The sequence below is a fragment of the Pavona decussata genome, unplaced genomic scaffold (assembly GCF_977016875.1).
Source record: "Pavona decussata unplaced genomic scaffold, jaPavDecu1.1 SCAFFOLD_51, whole genome shotgun sequence".
Taxonomy (NCBI): Eukaryota; Metazoa; Cnidaria; class Anthozoa; order Scleractinia; family Agariciidae; genus Pavona; species Pavona decussata.
This window is the reverse complement of record NW_028145473.1, coordinates 2,833,285-2,854,728: the sequence shown is the minus strand read 5'-3', so window position 1 is coordinate 2,854,728 and position 21,444 is coordinate 2,833,285. Positions and strand designations below refer to the sequence as shown.

At 36.5% G+C, this 21,444-nt stretch overlaps 1 protein-coding gene across 1 annotated transcript in view; it reads left to right on the top strand.

The window, feature by feature from the left end:
• The first annotated feature begins 4,366 nt into the window (after positions 1 to 4,366).
• Positions 4,367 to 21,444, top strand: part of LOC146481065 (phospholipid-transporting ATPase ABCA3-like) — a 112,298-nt gene continuing 95,220 nt past the window's right edge. Inside the window, exons 1-4 of the mRNA XM_085108728.1 lie at positions 4,367 to 4,421; positions 8,963 to 9,043; positions 12,570 to 12,713; positions 21,039 to 21,174. Of these exons, the coding sequence (XP_084964854.1) occupies positions 12,581 to 12,713; positions 21,039 to 21,174 (269 nt within the window). The 5' untranslated portion in view covers positions 4,367 to 4,421; positions 8,963 to 9,043; positions 12,570 to 12,580. The remainder of the gene's footprint in view (positions 4,422 to 8,962; positions 9,044 to 12,569; positions 12,714 to 21,038; positions 21,175 to 21,444) is intronic.

Sequence of the window (21,444 nt, the reverse complement as noted above, 5' to 3'; positions counted from 1 at the left end):
AGACCTACAACATGAACATCAGCAAAGACAACCTGATTGAGTTGCTAAGTGTTGCCACAAAAAACCAACTATTTCAATTCAATGGAAACTTGTACGAGCAGGTCGATGGGCTCGCGATGGGATCACCATTAGGTCCACTTATGGCAAACGTGTTCATATGTTCAGTTGAAGAGAAACTAGCGTGCGAGAACAAGCTTCCGAGCTTCTACAAGAGATGCGTGGACGACAGGTCGAAACATTATGCTGTTTTACTATCGTTAATTTTCTTGTTGAAATTATTATTATTATTATTATTATTATTTATTTTTTTTTTATTCTATTTTATGCCACTTGTGAACTGTCCTGACAAGGATCTTGCAAGTTATTGATCAAGACCCAGGGGCCCCACTCACATATTTTAATGACGGGGGGTCCGACAGAGGTTCATATTTTATACCCCAAAAAATCCCAACTTCAGAATTTGTCTACCCAAAAAAATCCCCACTTTTTTTAGCATACCCAAAAAAATCCCTCAGTGTTTTTGCATCAGCAAATTATATTATTTATCTTCTGGAAAGCTAAAACATGCCAACTTTAACTTTGGTTTGGTCAAAAACATAGCTATACAAAAACAAATACAAAAAGCTCGCATGACTGTTATAGTGTCTCTTCATCCTATCTTCTGTCGGTAATTATTTTTGAAATTTAAGATTACAATCTCAGAAATATCCCGTAATACCACACCAGCAGTAAATTGCGCTTATGTTATTGTTGATTTGAGCTGATGAAAAATACAATACCCCCCCAAAAAAAACGTTTGTTGTTTTCGCGACCCAAAAAAATCCCATCGTCTTTCATAGACCCAAAAAACTTTTGGCCAAAATGTCAGTCCCAAAAAAAATCCTTCAGACCCCCCCCCCCCCCCCCCGTCATTAAAATATGTGAGTGGGTCCCCTGGGGATCAAGATGTGGATGTAGATGAAGACTGGAGTTAGCCTTCACTGAGGTTATTCATCATTCAAGTCCAGCAAGTGGCCACTCCCTTCCCCCCCCTTTCCCTTACCGACCGGGCTCTAGTGACCCAATTTTTTCATATTGTCCATCCCGAGTCCAGAGGGTTAGACATCAGCTGGGGTATTTGACAACCTCTTGATTCTCCCCTCACAGAGCTGATTTGTTTTTTCGATCAGTCGAAAACAAATTATTTGTTAGTTAACTGACTATTAGGAGGCCTGGACAAAAACAAGATGGTACTGAAATCTTTAGAATAAACAGGCACTGGAGCAATAATGAGAAATAAGACTTAAATGTGTACACCTGAGACTAATTGTTTGACTGAAATTAACGTTCATTATTTTATCTCTCATGCATCAGTTTCTTAACGCACTGTGTGATTGGTCAACTCTTCCTTTCCTGTGCATCCAATTAACCTCAGAGATAGAATAAATATCTTACTAACCTAAATGGTTCCTCGGTCTGTACTGTAAGTTACGGATTCTCGTTTTTTCCTGTTGATTTATGGCCACAAATTATGCTTCGCGCTTGGGCTACAATCAACAGGAAAAAACTTGGTCCGTAACTAGTTACAGACCGAGAAAACAAGGTTAGTAAGAGGTATTTGTGTATGTAATAGGACTACATGCTGTCCAATTTGGAAATAATTGGATGAGAAATATTCCGAGTACTACAAATTGGGTATTATTTAAGGGTAAAAAATAATGCTGATTTTGTCAGGAATATATTATTTCAAAATATCTTCGGTATCCAAATTAATAGTTAATTTGGATAGGTTAATATGGATAGATATTGAAAATTTACAAATAATACAATGGTTGCTTGAATGGGATTTCTGACTAACAATATAATTAAAATAGAAAATGAGGGTACTGTAAGTCTGAAACAAAGAAATCAACTTATTTCTATAACTCTAGATACCCTGGAACATTGGAACAGCTGTTTTGTCCCTGCTGTAACACTGGGGTCATTTGCAAAAAATGACTTCTTTACCTGGGGATCAGCCTTCGGGGGGAGGGGGGGGGGGGAGATATGTACACTGTACCAATGAAAACGACTAATGTTTTTATCCTGCAAGAGTAGACACCTATTTTTTCACCTTTTGTGGCACAATGTTTCCATATTAAGTGGGGATACAAAGGCGGTATGTTGAATTTAATTTGGTTGATTAACTTAATTAAACCTTAGGAAAAACTATACCCATCAAAATCTGACAAATTTGAGCAGGGCCACAGTGACCTTAAATTCAGTCAAATAAATTCTTAATCATTTTAATTACAGTAACTTAGCCTGTTTTGCTTTCCAACCAAGAAGACATCAAAAACTTTGATATTAGGACTATTGATATCAGTCATCCATTCAGAACAATATTATTGTCATGTTGTCATATATAGATTTAGTTACTATACATTCAAAGCTGGTAACACCCTTAAGGCTGCTTAAGTCATGGCAATTGCAAAAAAATATCCCGGTGACTGGAGCATGAAATTATACAATAATAGTTGAAGGCAGCCCTAAAATCAGAACTTAAGTTATATCTTTAGAAAAGATAAATAGCTCGTGCGTATTATCGGTAAAACATTAAGTTAATATTGTTTCAAGTCTCAAGGGTTACATGTGGTCGCATTTTTTGAAAGCCAGTAAAGCCGTAATAATAAAGTCACGCAGTGCGTGACACAGAACTTGCTTTGTTTCAACGCGCAACAGTTCTCGCCCTCATTTCTTGCTCATTCAAATCATGTTGCAGCAAAGAAAACGGCTTGTTTCGAGATAAACTTTTCTCTCGATGGAAAACAGATTTTGCCCCTTCTATTCTACCCCTTTTGATCACAGAATAACTGCGTCGTAGTACTTTGGCAACATTTCTCACCCATGTTGCAATAAAGAAACTGATAATTTTCAATTATTTTTACGTAATGGGGTGAGAAATGTTCGAAAATACATTTCCTCTGTGAAATGCGTTTAGAAAAGCATTTCAACATGGCGATCCAATGATTAAGAAAGCCATTATGCGCTGTCAAAGGTAATAGAGTGCCAACGAACATATAAAAATGACTTTTTAGTGGTAAGAAATGTGGCCGAGAAATGTGCGGACAAATAGTTTGATGACATATTGTATCTGTTTTGAGTGGTAACGCAATAGGTGTTCGTGTTTACTTCCAAGATCTCAGCTCCTTACCTGTCTGGGCACAGGAAAGTCGACTACATCTAACTAACGATCATCGCCAATAACATATACCCTCTCCATTTGCCTACAGTTTTCGAAAGATATTTATCCCTGTCAGTGTTTCTATGTGCATGCTTTCCAAAATAACTACACGCACGCATGTGGACTTCAGAAAACAAATATCCATTCCTGATCTCTTACTCCAATATTCGCGGATGTAACTAGCTTTCACATCTTACAGCGACGTCATGATGGCGATGGCAATAAGAATATTAAATTGAACTACGGAAACTTCCAAATTGTTTTGAAAACATAATTATTGTATCAAGGATACTACTTACTGTACAAGACTGCTCTACAGCAAAATTTCACGTCTTGAAAGCCATCTTATCACTGGCTGAAATTTCAACAGAACACAAATACTTGAGGCTCATTTTAAAGGTGCATAGTCCAAAAGGCTGGTTAGATTTATTAATAAGCCTACTGACGTTTTTCTTAGCTATAAATGTATCCCTGATGTATGTATTGTTACCTTGCATTTAAGTGACTGATTTCTGGCATGATTAAATTCACTGACTATCAACTCTGGAAAATGGCAGCCAATTATCCATAGTGATGTGCATAGTCTGCCCTGCAGTGCCATCTGCACTGGTATTGTAAGATCATGGGTTCAGAAAAGTTCTTATTTGTGATCACACAAGTTGTATACCTCACTGCGTTGATATGATTTAATTACAGTGTACTCTTTCACGCAAATTATGTGAACCACAGTTTATACGTACTTATAAGGATGGTTTCATATATTCACATTCAGTCCAATTTTAATTACACATGCATTAATTACACTGTATATAAATTGTGCTTCTTCTTTAAGGTAGAATTTGACAGCTTTTTTGAAGAAAAAAATAATAGCAATTGTTAGTAATTATAAGTAAATATATTAAATAAAATAATAGTAATAATAATAGTACTACCTCTACTACTAGAAATAATCATGATGATGACAATAATGATGATGATCATCATCATCATTAAAAAAATAGTAAACATTAATCTTGTGGGCAAAATTGTTTTCTAACTCATTGCAACATTTCCAGGTTTTTTTTTTTTCACAATGACTGGCTGCAAATCAATGTTCAGATGATCATGGTTTTACTGACCAATTTTATTGACTTTTTTTTGTATTTTTTTTTAATTAGGCCTGATGCTACATGCACATGTACTAGGACTTCATCTGTTGTTCATAAGGACCACTGTTTTTGTAAGTAATACACAGTCATGCGACTTTCTAATAACTCAACTGCCCTCTATTTGAAGCCTGTCCTTTCCGTAATAGTAAAGCATAACGTAATATTAGTAAAAGCAGTAATTAGCCAACTTGTCTGTATGAAAACTTGGTCCTCAAAAATTTAACTTATATTGTATTGAGGTGAGAATCACAATGTGACACACAAGCCGTTACATGTAATATTGTTTCAGTCATGCAGTTGCGAGGTAGATTTGAAAATAGAGCATGTTCCAGTTTTGTCCATGCTCAGAAATCAGCACACCCCCCCCCCCCCCACCCCTTCTCCTTTTAGCATGAAGACCTGTGTGGTAGTGACTTGGTTACATAGCATTGGATTTTGAATCACACTTTCAGTTGGAAGATCAGAGGGTTGATGGCTCAAGGCTGGGTCAGTTGCTGTATTGTTGTGTTGTTTTCCCAGACAAGTAACTTTCACATTGTCCAGCTGGCTCTCTTTACCGGCACGAATGGGTTATTAGTGTCATACTGCTGGGGTATCCCAGCCATTGGGGTGTACATGTACTTACTCCTTGTTGCCTCATGGAGTAGTACAGAAACCAGGGTAATCTTTGGCTGTGTGGGCCACTTGCATGGGCTTGACGTGCAACTTTACCTTTTACCTTTAGAACCTGTCTCTATATTAAACTGTCCTCTCTAACCAGTCATCGCCTGAAAATATGTGTAAATTAAGAGATCTCTGGGGGATTGATTAAGAGCTGTTAGTCAGTATAAACACTGTGGTTGACCACATTGTGTGGTTCCAGAAAATATCCATACCCCACCCACGGAAGGGATTTTTCATATGCCCCCCCCCCCCCTCCCCTCTGGATTTTCCAAAATTAGCCCACAAAATATACCCCCCCTCCCCTCCGGAAAATCCAATTTTTCCGTACATCCCCTGGAAATATTTCTATTTCTAGTAAAAGCAAGAAATAAGCTTATTTACAGTCTGTATTATTCAAGAGGCCGAATTTTGATGCTTATGTGTGTTTTCTAGTAAATTAGCGTATACTGTGACCAAGATATGAGCAGAAGTCGCGTGGTAGCGTACTTATCAAAAATGCATATCTTCATTACAACCAATTCCGCTTCATTATAAAAAATCCTGACAAAACAGCAACACTTCAATATAAATGAACAGATCCAAAATGCAAGTTCGCATTCAAGGGCGATGGGGAAAGAAACGCTTTACAGGTCTTTACACTGCACCAGCAAAAACAAAACAATCAAAACAGTATCAAATTTCCGCGCCAAATATTTACGTATTTCAGAAAGAATATGGTGTCTCAGATTACATGGAAAATCCAATCTTTCTTGGCCTTTAACGAAGATTCCGCTGTTTTTAATGTTTTCCAATGAGATAAGGTTCTCCAAGTCGTTCTTTTATAGTAACTGTTATTTTTGTGTCACGAAATAAAACCTTTGACTGATCTTGTCAGAGTTGCGTACAGTGTAATTCAATCTTTTCCCCAAAAATATTTAGCGTCGTCTGACGGTCAAAATTTGACATGTCGTCGATTTCGGAACTAGTATAAGTTTTCTTTTATTTATGACTGTTTGACTATGGTAAACTGCCTACTCTGGAGACCTGGCAGAGCTAGAAAATCTTTACACTAGATTTTTTTCATTCAAAGTTTAGCCGAAAATGACGTTACAAGCAGCACGCCTGCGTTCGAACACATTTCAGCGCGCACGCTGGAATGTTCTGTAAACCAAATTGTGTGATTTATGGTTTGTGTTACACAGTTGCCTGTGAATTACTTGGAATACCTTTTGTAATTGTAATGATTTAATCATTCATACAACATAATTTACCATGGGTATCGAAGAAATTTTTGCCATCTGTTATGCGAAAATATATTTAATGTTTTGAGTTACAATTCGTGAAGCAACAAGACGTTGTTTAGTTATCTGATTTATATCGCACGCGGCTTGTTAATTTTGACAAAAAATATTTGCCTTCTAGCTATAATTGTCTTACCATATTGGTTTTACTTAGTTCTCGAAGAATTATTTTTATTGGGATCAGAGGATTCCAAATTACTACTGTCACTGTAGTTCAATGTCAATCACGCAATAATTCAGTTCAAACAATATGTTTCACACTGGCGAATGGCAAAGAAAAAATGCGACATAAATGCATGTCTGCCAGCAGAGATGATATAGTTCGAAGTGACAGCAGTACCCAGTACCAGTACCAGCTGCTGTTCGGGAAAATGACCAGACTCGAGTGGCGACAGAAATCAAGCCTAACCACAACGAAAATATTCATTTTGTGCTGTTAACAAGATTTATTTTTGCGTCCACGACTCGGGAGCAAAATGCAAACAAACGAAAATTGAACATACCGGTCGGTCTGGAAAAAACAAAATAATATATTATTGATACACCCCCCCTCCCTCAGGAATTTCCTGGACCCTTGACCCCCACCCCTCTGGAATTTCCAATCCCTTCCGTGGGGGAGGTATGGATATTTTAAAGTGTTATGAGGGAGGGCATGAACCCAACATTTTCCCCTTACACTCTCTCATCCTCTTCACTTTGCATTTGTCTTCACTGCATGTTCTTGTCTTGTGCAAACCAAAATAGATCAAAACAGCTTGTCTTATCCTTTTATAGGTATTAAAATAATCATTTTAAAGCGCCCCTGTGATGTACGTACTACATGTAGATCTTTCTGAGAAAATATCCTGGATTCTTACTATAATCCAGCTGTTATCATTATATTACTATTATCATTATTATCATCATCATCATCATCATCATCATGTTGTAATGTTGTAATCACTTGGCTCAGGACACAGATCTCGTTTGAACTCTTAAGATCGGTACATGCATGCGTCAGAGGTTCGCGAACGCCATTTGCGTAGCAAGATAGAGCAATCATTAGACTGTGAAATAAATGTCGCTAGTGCGGATATCTGAAATATGTGTCTATATGCTTTTGTACTTGCGGGTTTTTATGGATACTGGTTTAGCCGTCATTATAATTCGATTGTATGATCTTAATATCTCTGCATAATGGAATTCTTTATTTTATAGAATTTTGAACTTTTATTATTAATTATATCTATTTCCTCTTCTTTTATGTAAGGTTAAGCTACTTCTATTAATTTTTTTAGAATTTGTGAATGAATGTGTTTTGATGAATTAATTGGATTTTTTGCAACAGCAGGTTGATGGTAAATTAAGGATTTTTTATTGAGGTTTTATAATAAAGATTTTACTGTTATTTATTATTGTTATTGTTATTGTTATTGTTGTTATTGTTATTGTTGTTATTATTATTAATATTATTATTATTATTACTATTACATGTATTAGTATTATTATTACTATTAATTATTATTATTAAATTGTCACCATCGTTGTCATCATATAGGGGGCCCACACAATGTGTCTGTGTGCATAATTATAGTAATTTGCACTGGATTTAGCGCTTGCTTCACCTATAGCGATATATCGCTAACTATGTATATTATAAATCAATGATAAATAAACGTTGAATTACCTTATCTGTGGTATATAGTCGTCCTTTTACCTCAAAAGCGGTTTTTTTTGAGCGATTTTGAAGGAGTTTGAGTTCGCCGTTGACTCATGTTCCATATATAAGAAGGAGAATTCTCCTTCTTATATATGGAAACTATGTATATAAATCAATGATAAATAAACGTTGAATTACCTTATCTGTGGTATATAGTCGTCCTTTTACCTCAAAAGCGGTTTTTGAGCGATTTTGAAGGAGTTTGAGTTCGCCGTTGACTCATGTTCCATATATAACGAGGAGAATTAGTAGTTAGCGATATATTGCTATAGGTGAAGCAAACGGTAAATCCAGTGCATTTACTATATAATAACAATCGGCTACACAGACACATTGTGTGGGCCCCCGGCCCTATGGTTGTCATTAGTATATAATTATACATGTAACCTGTAACATGCAACATTAATTAACAACAGTTTTTTTAAATGAAAGGCGGCATGCAGTGTACCATGTACATGTAGGTTATGTATGATGTATATACTTGATTTTAACTGTTAGCTACAGTTGTAGCAGTAACTGTAAGTTGTGCAGAGTGGTTTTCAATTGAGTGTCAGAGGTAATTTCGCATTTGCTTTGGTTTTGCATTACTACACTCTGTGATTGGTTAACAAAACTCACGCCACTTTCTTAGCCAATGGGAATCCAAACCAAAACCAATAGTGTTTTGGCCGCACGCGTTTTCCTGCGCTTGGCACCAGTTACATGTATTTGCTTTGAATTCTGATTGGTTTGTTGTGTTGTGTTGCAATTGGCCACAGTAATTACTTTGGTTTTGGTTTTACGACACTCAATTGATAACCGCTTTATACATACATGTACATGTACACTGTACCTGGCAGGCAGTTAATAATCAGAGTGAAAATAACTGGACCTTGTTTCTGCATCCAGAGACATTATTGTTGAAGATATCAACTTATTTTACTGTCAGTTGTTAAGAGACATCTGAGACAAATTGTTTATTTTGTTTTAGCTGCCTTTCAACCATCACCAATATCTTCCATAGGAATTTGGCAAGGGTCACTACTGGCATTCTACCCAACAACCAAAATAGGTAGGAATTATTTACAAATTGAATCAAATAAGATTTAGTGGATATTTATATAAATTTTTATATAATAAATTATCATAATAATCATTAAATTACAGTATAGTAAAGTTGAACAGGAACAGACACCATTGGGTCTGTTGCACTTACTGTATGTCCAGGAACAGGCCACAAAAAGGTTACAGTAATTAAACTCTTTGCAGCATCAATGATCTGATGAAGATCAATGCTGTGATCCACGGTCGGAATACTAAATATACAAATTCTGATTATTGTAAATCATACTTTAGAAGCTTTTGTATAATTATGCACCAATTAGAATGTTTGACATTTGAACTATTAAGTTTGAAAGTACAAAACACTCTGTCGAAATTTATATCAGTATTAATTTTTGGTAAAGTCATGCAGTTTTTTTTTATTATTATTGCTGACTGGCATTAGGCTGGATTAGAAAATATGATATACATTAGTACCGCTCATGTACCCACATCTACATTTGTACCATGTGATATTTACATGAGTGTTTGCAGGGCTCTGAGATGATGGTTATGCACAAGATCTGCTTGTCATGCTTAAACTGCAGCTCTTATAATCTTGGACATATCATTACTCAATGGAATCCAGAAATAAACTAAGTTCATAATTAAAAGTTAATTTTCATGTGTTTCCTCCACTGTAATATGGTTTTCCCGTTAATAATATACTTACAAAAATTTCTGCAATCTGATTGGTGGAGAGCATCTCAATTTATCCTAAATGTACATAGTGCAGAAATGTGAAATTGAGTGCAGAAAGTTGAAATTAGTGCAAAAAAGGTGAAATTAAAATGATTGACAGTTATGCAAATTTGCATATCGGCTAACTCGAAACAAAATGGCGAACAGGTTTGAAGAGAGTAATTATAGCATTTTAATTGAAAGTTTAACGGAAAATGCAAAGAAACTCAACAAATTAAAGCACAAACACACTGGCTAAGAGTTTGGAGGTCTTGGACGGCACAAAAGGGTTATGACCAAAATATTGAAAACTGTGAGCCGGAGGCACTCAACAAAATTCTCGAGGATTTTCACGCAACAGTGCGTAAAAAGATTCATGGGAAAGACTCTACGAGCATGACAGTCTTCGCACTACAATTGAACGTTACCTAAGAATGCAAGGTTACAAATACTCCATAATTAGAGACCAAGAGTAAAAAAAATTGAAGCAAGTTCTTGAAGGTAAAGCTCGGCCACTGTGACCAACAAGGTAAGCTAAAGTCAAGCGGCAGAATAAGTCTTGGAAGTCTGACAAACACTGAATTAAATGAGCTGTGGAAAAGCAAAACGCTTTGAAGCACAAGTCCCAGCACAAACGTTTTGTTGGCTCCTGACTCAATATTTTGGCCTAGAGCATCCTGTTGAAGATTTCCATGTCGGTTTGGACGAAAACGAACGTTGAATTCATTGAGAAGCAGACTTAAACACGCCAGTCTGGACTGTCTGCAAAGCCCCGGCTCCTGAAATCTAGTCAGTGCGAAAACATGCCGAGGACGGTTATTGACTTCAGACTTCTTTTAAAATTGACGACCATTGACTTAAAAGTTTGCTTTGTGATTTGGAAACTTGCTCTTTTAGAGAGATGGTATTTTTAGCATGTTTTCTGTACGTATGAACATGTATGTCAATCAAGGTTGTCATTTTTGAAACCAATCAAATACATGTAGGCGGAGCATTAGCTAACAGACAAAAAATAAACAAATTAATTAAAAGCTCATTTGAAATTTTTGTATGTATATTATTAACAAGTAATCACAGGATTTTTCTCATGCAATTTGGAATAAATGAGCACTTGTAAAATGTTAAAATTGCACTCGCCCTGTGGGCTCATGCAATTTTGTTAGCCTTTTAAAATTTTGCTCGTGCTCATTTATTCCAAATTGCACTCGGGATCATGTGATTACCTATACCAATTAAAATGTGATCAAGCAGTTTAATTACTGTTACCATTTTATCGCCTGTTGCTGGACATACAGTAAGACAGCATGTAGAACAATAACATCATTTAAAGATTTTAAGACAGCCTTAAAGGAAATGAACTTCTAGTATTTGTTTTAATTATTATATTTGTAGTATTTTTAATCATTGTATTCCAATAATTTATTTGATTTATGTATTTCTTTCTCTAAAATATTAGCTCAATAGAGCTACATGTAAGTACTCTGTTTATTTGAGTTTAAATAAAGTTTATGTATGTATGTATGTATGCATGCATGCATGCATGCATGCATGCATGCATGTATGTATGTATGTATGTATGTACGTACGTACGTACGTACGTACGTACGTACGCATGCATGCATGCATGTATGTATGTATGTATGCATGCATGCATGCATGCATGTATGTATGTACGTACGTACGTATGTATGTATGTATGTATGTATGTATGTATGTATGTATGTATGTATGTATGTATGTATGTATGTATGTATGTATGTATGTATGTGTGTGTGTATGTATGTATGTACGTACGTATGTACGTACGTACGTATATGGCTGATTATAGTGGCTATGAACTGTAATCTGCTGCCTGGGTGAAATGGCAATTGTGTTGAATTTATGATTTGCTTATTAATAAATTACAGGTATATGACATGATATTATAGTCAAGGGTAATGAACTGTGGTTTTTGTTGTGCAGTGAAAAAAATTCTGGGGATCCTGATCTGGAGTCCTGCCCCTCCTCCTGGGGTCTGGCCTCCTTCATTTTTTTTAAACATTTTTTATTTAACATACAATCTTGCTTAACATACAACCTTAATTGTAAATTAAAATACTCAGAAAGAAAAGAAAGGAAAAAAAAAACGCCCAGGGAGAGCTTGACAGAGTATTAGTGTACAGTATTTGTACTACATACTTCTACATAAGTTTCTCTAGGCACAATAAATTGTGACAGTTGAACAAAGGTTTTTATTCTCTCTTTTTTTTGCGTGTGTGTACTTGTTAAATTACTTACAAGGTAGTATTCCACAATTATCTAAAAAATAAAGAATTATAATTATAGCCACTTAAAAGCAATTCTTCATAGTTTTTCCATTTATTGCGAAAAGAAACAATTCTATTGGATTTAAATGCAATAAATTTTTCAGTTTCGTATTTATTTTCAAGAATTTTCTTAAAGTGGCTGCTGGACGGTTTTATCTCTTTGTGCCTACAACTCCAAAAATAGGTTTTCCCTAAAATTATTACATAATTAATTAGATCCATTCCTCCTTCAAGATTCCTATGATAACGTCATGCAGTGAGAGACAACTGCAACTACTAAATTTTTCTTTAGAATGTTCGCAACAACGTCCATCCAAAAAGAGTGTGAAAAGTGACAACTAAACAATATATGGTTTCTAGTTTCTGTGGTATCTTGACAAAAGGAACAGTTAGGGCTTGGAACGTAGCCTATTTAAAAACTGGCCCCCTTCATGCTCCCATCAACATCCCTTGCTTCCCTCAAATTTACAAACCATTCACTGGCTGATGTTTTGTTGACTGCCACTACAGTGTCGGAGTTGATGGCAAGGGTAGAGAAAATCTTGAACTATGAGGTGACGGCAGTAAAATGCAGCCAAACCACAGGGAAACTGTGGTCATCTGGTGATAGCATGGCAGACGAAGTATCAAAAAACGAAACGAAATACCTTGGAGGTAAGTCATGTTGGTTGCTTTTATGATTAATGATTTATCACATTTTACTTTTTAAAGATTGTTAAAACAATCTTTTACTTCAGTAGGCAATTTGCAAAACGACAGCAATTCTTAGTCCTATATTTATGTGTTTCTCATGTTCAGTGCAGCGTTTGTCTAGGGATTAAATCCTTAAACTTCTGGGTTAAGACATCCTTAATAGTTTTGAGTGATAGACAGTGTACAGACTAAGACTGTTTCTATAAGACTGTAATTTTGTACATTTTATTTTGGTAGCCTTATATATACATGCAGTGATTTAGTCAGTAGGAAATAATTATACAAAGTTACTGTAAAAATTAATATATAGTTACCAAAATATAACTGAATCCTTGCAGCGATTTAGTCAGTAGGAAATAATTATACAAAGTTACTGTAAAAATTAATATATAGTTACCAAAATATAACTGAATCCTTTTTGGCAGGGTGACTACAACACCAAATGAAAATAAAATATTTAGAGTATATGGCCTTTAGTGTACATTGTAATGGTAGCTGCAAGGACATTGCATACATAAGACAGTAGCATTGAAAACAAGAGATTCTTTGTGACAGGTTGTTTGGTTATATATGTATGTGACTAAATTACACATAGGACATAGAAGTTTAGGAGGGCGTGTCCTTGGCCAGATCAAGGCTGTATGTGATCATAACAAGTTACTGGTAAAGTGCTAACACTAATTATTATAATCCGTTTTAAACAAATTGTGTCCCTATATTCAGTAAAATAATAAAATAGAAATAAATATTTATTCAGTTGTGAGTAATTTATAGTGGCATAAAGTAAATTAAATGATGTGTAGTTTAACCTTCAAACTCCTGACCAATAATGAGCTGGTTATAGCGAGCTCATATCTGGATGTTAAACTATTACTAACATGTATTTTGCTGAAAACTCAACTTTAGCAACAGTTACCATAATAAAGGAAAGCAAAGGCTAAATGCCAAATGCAGGATGGTTACACTGGATCCAAAAGACAATTATGGTGTGGCAGCCATGTTGGATGACAGAACCTTTTATTTTGCCATCCAACATGGCCACCATGCCATTGTCTTTGGATCTCCAGGGATTTTGGTTGCAAACCACCTATAGAGTGTTTTCACATGACGTCACAACGGCGATGTTGGTGTTCCAAAACAAAGAAAATGGCGGCCATGCTGGTGTCCCAAACTAAACCTCTGGGAACTGAACTCTATTTTTATGCAAATACTTTGTTTTGTTTCAGTAAAAAAATATGACCGGTAGTCACGTGAATGAAAACGCTCTATAGAGACTGGGGTTTATTGGAAGGGAGCAATTATTGGAATAGGAGTGCTCAGTAACAAAATGACACTCAAGGGGATTGAGTGCTTATTAGAAAGGGGCGCTAATATTGGAAGGAGAACTAAATCAAATTATTACAGTTAGCATAGTTATACCATGCAGTTTTGATGGACTGAAGAGTTGCACATTTTTCCTTTGTGACCAAAATTCATGGATTAATATGGCAGGAACACACAGTGATCGTGGCCATACAGTAATTTTAGATAAATGTGGCAAGATCTCATTGTGAGTTGCGTTGATCAGAGTAAGGGGGTGTTTACATGATACCGGCGCGACTTTCATTCCGGTATGAGTTCACTCCAGTTCCCTCTTGTGGCTCTGTATTCGTTTACATGATATCAGCACAAAATCTTGTACCGGAGCGAGTCATACCAGTGCAAGTTCACCCTGGTAACTGTACCGGGGTGAGATTTTCATTCCGCTTCGAAAACTCATCCCGATGTCATGTAAACGCTGTACGGCTGTTTTCTCCGGCATGAAATCACTCTCCTGGGAGTCTAGAACAGGTAGCGCATGCGCAGTATTCGATATCCAATCCAATATGGCGTCACCTGGGCGTCACAATCACGTCGGTTGAAATGAAGTGTCCATTCATGTAAACACGGTATGAAATCACAATGTCATACCGGTATCAAACTCGCGTCGGGGCAAGATTTCACATGTAAACACTCCCTAAGATTTGTCTGATATCCCAGACTGCAGGGGTTGAAATGTTCCAGACTGTTTAGATGTGTCTAGTGACAGGCAGAATATTTTTTTCCTGTCTCCACCAACATTCAACTTGAACAATATTATTTTAATATTATTTTATTTTCACTTTTTAAAACTCAACTAGGGTTTTACAATTGTTAGTGATAAACTGATAGAAAGCAAAAACATTTCGTTGTCAATTTATTGAAACAGCCTATTGAGGCCTTTGGTTTGGCCCATAAGCTAGTCTCCTGTTTTTTTTTTTTTTTTTTAAGCATCATTCCACCATAATCCAATGGCAGGCTCAGGGTTAAAGTCCTTTACAGAACTAGCCGAGTGGCTAGTTTTATGAGCATTGCTTGCTTCATGTGAGCGGACATTCTCTATGCGCATCGACTCACAGCCTGAGATGAATTTGCTTCTGCTTGTTTTATCAAACTCTTTGCGGTAAAAACAGAACATCTTTCCATCCTCTGCTGACAACCACAACCACGGGCGCCCATCTTTCCATTTCTCATTAAACTTGAATACCCGTACATTATTACGGATCGTCATCGGTGTTTCCAAATTATCTTCTACGTGTACTTCTTTAACTTCCGCTTCTTTAGCGCATTGCTTACGGGTCAGAAAACGACCCATATTGCGAACTCACGCTTAATCGGCAAAGAAACGCCCGCGGGAGCAAGATACATTTGCTGTCGTTGTCATGCACACTGCAAAGATTGCATCATCTTATTTTTATTGAGTAGAATCTGGTACCAGTAACTACTGTGAAGGAACTGCATGATTGAGAACGACTGCGGGTGGAGAAACGGATGAAAATATTATTCAATTCGATAAAATCTGAATTACTGAGGATTTTCTTGCCTGTTGCCAGCGACAGGCATCAATATTTTTTACCTGTCACTTCCTAAAATTGCCTGAAAGCGACAGGTAAACAGACAACATTTCGACCCCTGCAGACTGAGCTTTTTTGGTCACCTTGATTTCAGGATCGTGGTGTTCAAATTAATTAGAATGCAACAAATAAAATTCAAACTAGAAATAACCAAGGGTTAGGAAGTGCGGACCAGAACGCTTTTGAGTCGAGGGATTTTCAATGAAACTTTTGCTGAACATTGAAATTGGTTGGCCATCACGTTGGGTAGTTAAATACCTGTATGCCTCGTTGAAGATGATTTCCAGTCCGTATAGCATATTGCGCAATCTTAGGGTTTGTTGTCAATATACGATACACCTCTATAATAGCTTACATAAATTTCATAAAAAATAGGCAAAATTTACCACATCGAAAGTTTATTTCATTTCTCGATAACCATTTACTGCAATAGGGCTTACAATATCTCATTTTTAAGTGTATAAAATGGGCTTATCAGAAAAAAAAATCCCATCATAGAAACCCAGCACTTTTCTGATAAAAAATCTTAAAATAACAAAAATTAACCAAAATATTTTATTACATCTGAGGGAAATGTATTTTTTCAAAGTGATGTGTAACTATACAAAGAATTGAAAAAGAAAATGATCCCTCTCGTGTCAGCAACATTTCCTGAAAATTTGGCTGGAAAAGAAGAAATCTAAAATTAGTCATGATTTGTTTTTTTCCATGAATTCGCATCAAAACACCGTCAAAAAAATGCATTTCTCCATGGGAACATAACAGCTGATCAAATTACGGGACCAATTTCGCTTGGGCGTCGCTTTCGCAAACAGGCGCGAAGGCTTGTGTTGAGCGCTTACCTCGATTCCTCGCTCTAGTTTTCTAGCTGCCGGTCTATATCGCTTTCTTCATCATTATACATCCCTTCGACAGAGTTTTCATCAAGCCAAACATGCCAGCACTGCTTAAAATAGATCCTCCAAAATGCAAAAGAATGTCTAATATCTTATTCTGTGGCAAAACTGTAGGTACAAGTATGTAAACAACGGAAAAACATACCAAGTAAGGTTAAATCCACTGCGAGTAATCCACCACTTCCGCTTTGGCACATGTGGAGTCCCATTGGCAAATGTATTCACGTTAAAACAGGTTAAAAGAACATGGTAGATGTTATCTTTTTCGGTTGTCGGTTCGCATCGAATCTCAAATGAGGTTCGTCGAAACAAGTTTGCATTATGTTGCTTTCCATTTTCAATCTTTTAAATGTACGTTAACACTCCAATGATACAAAACTTTGGCTTTGAAAATCGAGTACACTGGCCAATGCGGCGGCTATCTTTTAAAATATTAATCTATATTGTTAATTGTCATGTGACAAACTGTTCTAATTGACACATTTTTCGCATTCTGATCGTTCTTAGTTGCAGAACAAAAGTTCAATTTCCGGTTTCAGTCTCCCTGTTATAAACGTGACGCGCACGCGTAATACGCAATCCGCTGCAGCTGGTCACTGTCAAGATTAGGGTTGCGGGCCTCTCTTGGGCCCGCAATAAATTTTAAAGAAAATTAAATAATAAATAAAAAAAAGTAAAATAACGGGATTTCCTTGAGGTTAAGCTCGGCTGGAAAATAAATGGTCCTTTTCTTCTAAACGAGCACGGTGACCCCTATTTTTTAATGCATTAATTTAAATGTCATACGGTTGACCACTATATATCGCAATTTAAGGAAAAGTTTAATACTCTACTTTGAGATATTTTTATTTGAATGCTTTGAAAAGCACGTATTTGGGAAGAGCTGCTTACGTGCACACGGAATCTTTAAGTTGTTATGTAAGATTAAAGTAAATTTTGTTGAACTGCTTCGATATTTTAATGCAAGAAATTAATTTTTCCAGAAATGATAGTTCCCTTTTCTGATTACTGGCGTTCCTAATATAAACCTCGTGGGTCATATATTTACTATAATAGCCATCCAGGTTGCACAAAAACGAGCACGGTGACCGCCATCTTTTATTGCATTTTTGTGTCTACGGCTTCTAGAGAAGCGTAGACACTATGTCATCGGGTTGAGTGAAAGAGTGTAAGAGTGTAAATGCCACAGGAATCCCAAATGGAATTCTATCGAAAGCCGACGCTATTTATAATAATCCTCTACTGACCGAGATCTAAGCGATTGTATTTCCAGATCAGGACAATTGCGACAATACGGTAAATGATGTTTTCCGATGTTGATTTGCTTTTTACAAATAGTTTAAGTGATGATTTGAACCAGAATTCTGTAACTTCTGTAATTTTCATCGCAAACGTGCCCGAATTTACTGCGAGTGATCGCTTTGAACAAACACGGAGTGTCTTCAAATTTTACATGCGTGTTTGCACGCACGCAAAATGCATCGTCTAATAGCAAATGCATCGTTTATTTCAATAAAATGTTTTGTTGGAAAAGCTTTTTGTTGATTTTTGTGTCTTTGTCAATTCATATATGCGTTTGAGAAGCGACAGATGCGTAATCAAGGACAATTTGCATAAGCGGGTTGAAATTTGATATGCCAAAGGGCTTCATCAACATGCCGTGAATTTCAGCAATTTTTGCGTTCAAGTGTGTTTTTCGGCAAATGATTAATAGGTAACCATATTATTTTACGTCAGAAAACATTTGTTTATAATCATTCCAGTTTAATATGCAGTTAATTTTGGAAGCCAACGATATTTATTTATCTACTGCGCATTTTAAACCGCTCTAGGAAAAAGTAAATTTATGCGAAAACTATGGAAACACGACACGAGTCAAAGGGTTAAAGAATGATACTTGCCATTCATAAGTTCAGTATAGATTAATTAATAGTTTCTGTTGCATCTTATGCCTACGTTTCAGGTTAAAACTTTGCTTTCAGTACTTTATGTTTAGAACTTTGCTGCATTGCTTTCAGTACAAAGTTGTGGTTCACGTTGTAAGATTATATTATATATTGTTTATGTTAGAATAAAGTTACAGTTCTCTTCATACAAAATGTTTGTGGTAAACGATACCAGCTTAATCTCAATCTCACCAGTATTCTGTGCAACATTTTTACAACCATTTTTTTATTTCTATCCTATTTCCACTCCTCCCTCTTCGTTTTCATTTCTGTCTTATTTCCCTTTTCTCCAATTCTTTTATATTACATTTCTATACCAGTACTACAGTAGACACATGCAGTCTGAGACTGCCTATTTTTGTAATGCTGATAACATAGTCATGAACTGGACCAAGTCTTAGGCAATTTTAAATACTCCTTCTTTTTCAGTGGAATCACCTAGCATCCATTTTACGCTTTAGAGAAAAGGTTTAAACGGTTTGGATATCCGTTTAAAAAAATTAGCATCCTTAATTAATGCTTATTCGTGTTTTCCTTCAAAGAACCTCCGAAAATCTTGTTCCTCGCGTCGTATTGCCGAATGAAACTTGATACATGTAAACAATTTTGCCTAGCACCTGATAGCCTGCGAACACAGACCGGAAATACGTCTGCGTTTGCAGGCTAAGCACCTGACCGAAATCTTGCCGTTGCTCACACTGAATGAAATTTACTGCGAAGTTTTAGTTTTCTGTTTTACCCTTAGCCTTTCACCCACGAAATTGCCTTGGATCTTTAAAGTTAGTTGAAGTGTTGTGTTTGGCTGTTTGTAAATTCAGTGTGTACGTCCTGATCTTATCGATTACGTTTGACACTGAATGAGATGAGATTTTGGTAATATAAATCGAAACCCGCTAACTCGAAAGAAATCCGATTTCCCCTGGATTTGACCCTATTATTTCAGACGGTTAACTTCAACTCTTGTTCTTATAAAAAAAAAAATACGCCTCACCTGAAATTTGCATTCATGAAAAGCGACGTCGGAAAACCTCGTGGTATCAAATAAAATGTTCTTCTCGGTTAATATAATCCCGCTTCTCTTCGATATTAAGGAACTCTGCTTGTCTATAAGATTGTCAATTAACTTGCAGTTCGATCGCGGTAGCAAAGAGCAACTTTGGTGCTTTTGGTTTTAGGGCCTGCGTGTTACTCAATTTTCAACAACATTGGTTTACGATGACACCGTCACTGCCATTGGTGTATCGCCACTTACACTTTCCGGTGAAGGAAAGTGAGCGTGACGAAAGTGGGACTTATGGCTTCCCGTTAATTTAAACATATCATGCTATGTCTTTTGTTGTGAATCAGTGGTAATAGCTAGTTTATGTTTACGTTCTGGCTGCAACAGATCTTCGCGAAGAGTAAAGACCACAAGTAATAAAAGCTTGCATATGTGTATGCCTTCGCGGAATCCGTTGTTGTAAGTTTTCCCTCAAACGATCACGACAGCTGAACCGTATCTTAAGCTATCCGTTTTTGGACTTTGGTCAACCGTTTAACGCTCTGAGCTATCCGTTTAAACAACAACAATCTTTATTATTTTATTTCATCATTAAGTGTACAGTAAATTAATTTATAAATACATTAAATGTATAAGTACAGAGAAATGCAACTTCTGTAACTAAATACACTAGACCGCGGGTAGCGAAAACTAATCGAAGCGGGCAGAGTAAGACAAGAAGAAGATATACAATATATTAAAGAGACACTAAAAGAAATAAGGGAGTAGAATATACTAAGAGTATGAAGTCATAAATACATGTAAATAAATGAATAAATAAATAAATAGTTACATATATATGTATATGATATACACTGGCGGTTTGTGGTTATAAGTTATGAATATTGCAACAGTTTAGGGACCAGCCAGGGTAGACACGTCAACATAGGTATCCTCAGGTGACAGAACCTTAAGGATCGCTTCGTGTAGTTTTTTCTTAAAGTAATGTTTGGATAGTTTCCGAAAATCAGGGGTAACACTGTTCCATATTTTAGCTCCAATTCTGGAAAAGGAATTTTTTAATTGATTTATTCGAGAACGTTTGATATAGAAATTGTGTTTGTATGAATAGAGTTTAAACGTTATGGAAACCGTTTAAACGCCATCCTCGGAGACCCAGGGGCAGTCAGTCGGGGGCGAGCGAAATAGCACGAAGAAAGTTTTCAAGAACGGGCGAAGGACGAACGAAAACTTTCTTCGTGCTATTTCGCCCGCCCCCGTCTGACTGCCCCTGGGTCTCCGAGGATGTTTAAACGCCTGATATAGCCGTTTAGTATCCGTTTAAAACCGTTTTTTTTAACCGTGTTACGGAAAAGCGGTAGTGTACGTTTTCCCATTCACGGTCACCTGATTGTTATCAGTGTCACGATTGCACCACCATCGTGGTGAAATTCACTTATGCTGCCATTGCGATTGCGCCAAAAAGTTTACATGGGTTACATTTGTTAAGGACTGACTGTCTCACTTGATGGTTTGGATAATTTTCTTGTCAGCTATTGAGTTCCATATTGAAGATGAAAGCCAACTTCCTCGTCAAGTCAGATATGCCATTCGTCTGTTTGGCACATGGAATACTGCTTCCACTTATCCTCCTCACCAGGCAGACGACTCACGTGCAGGCGATGCAGGGTAAGCATCCCAAGTTAAAATCTTTCGATCCTTAAGTATCGATGTGCTTTTATTAATAAATATACAGCTATTTCAATTAACGTTGTCGGATCAAAGTGTAAAGCTGTAAGACAAGACCTCAAGATTCTGTGGGATTGTTATGAATAACTTCATCAAAATCAGCTATGCGTCGTCTGTCCAGTGAAGATATACGATGGCAAGCCATTTGAATGAAAGAAAAGTTAAGATATCAAATGGATGGGGCGCCAGCCTCTTTGAAGATGTCTTTAA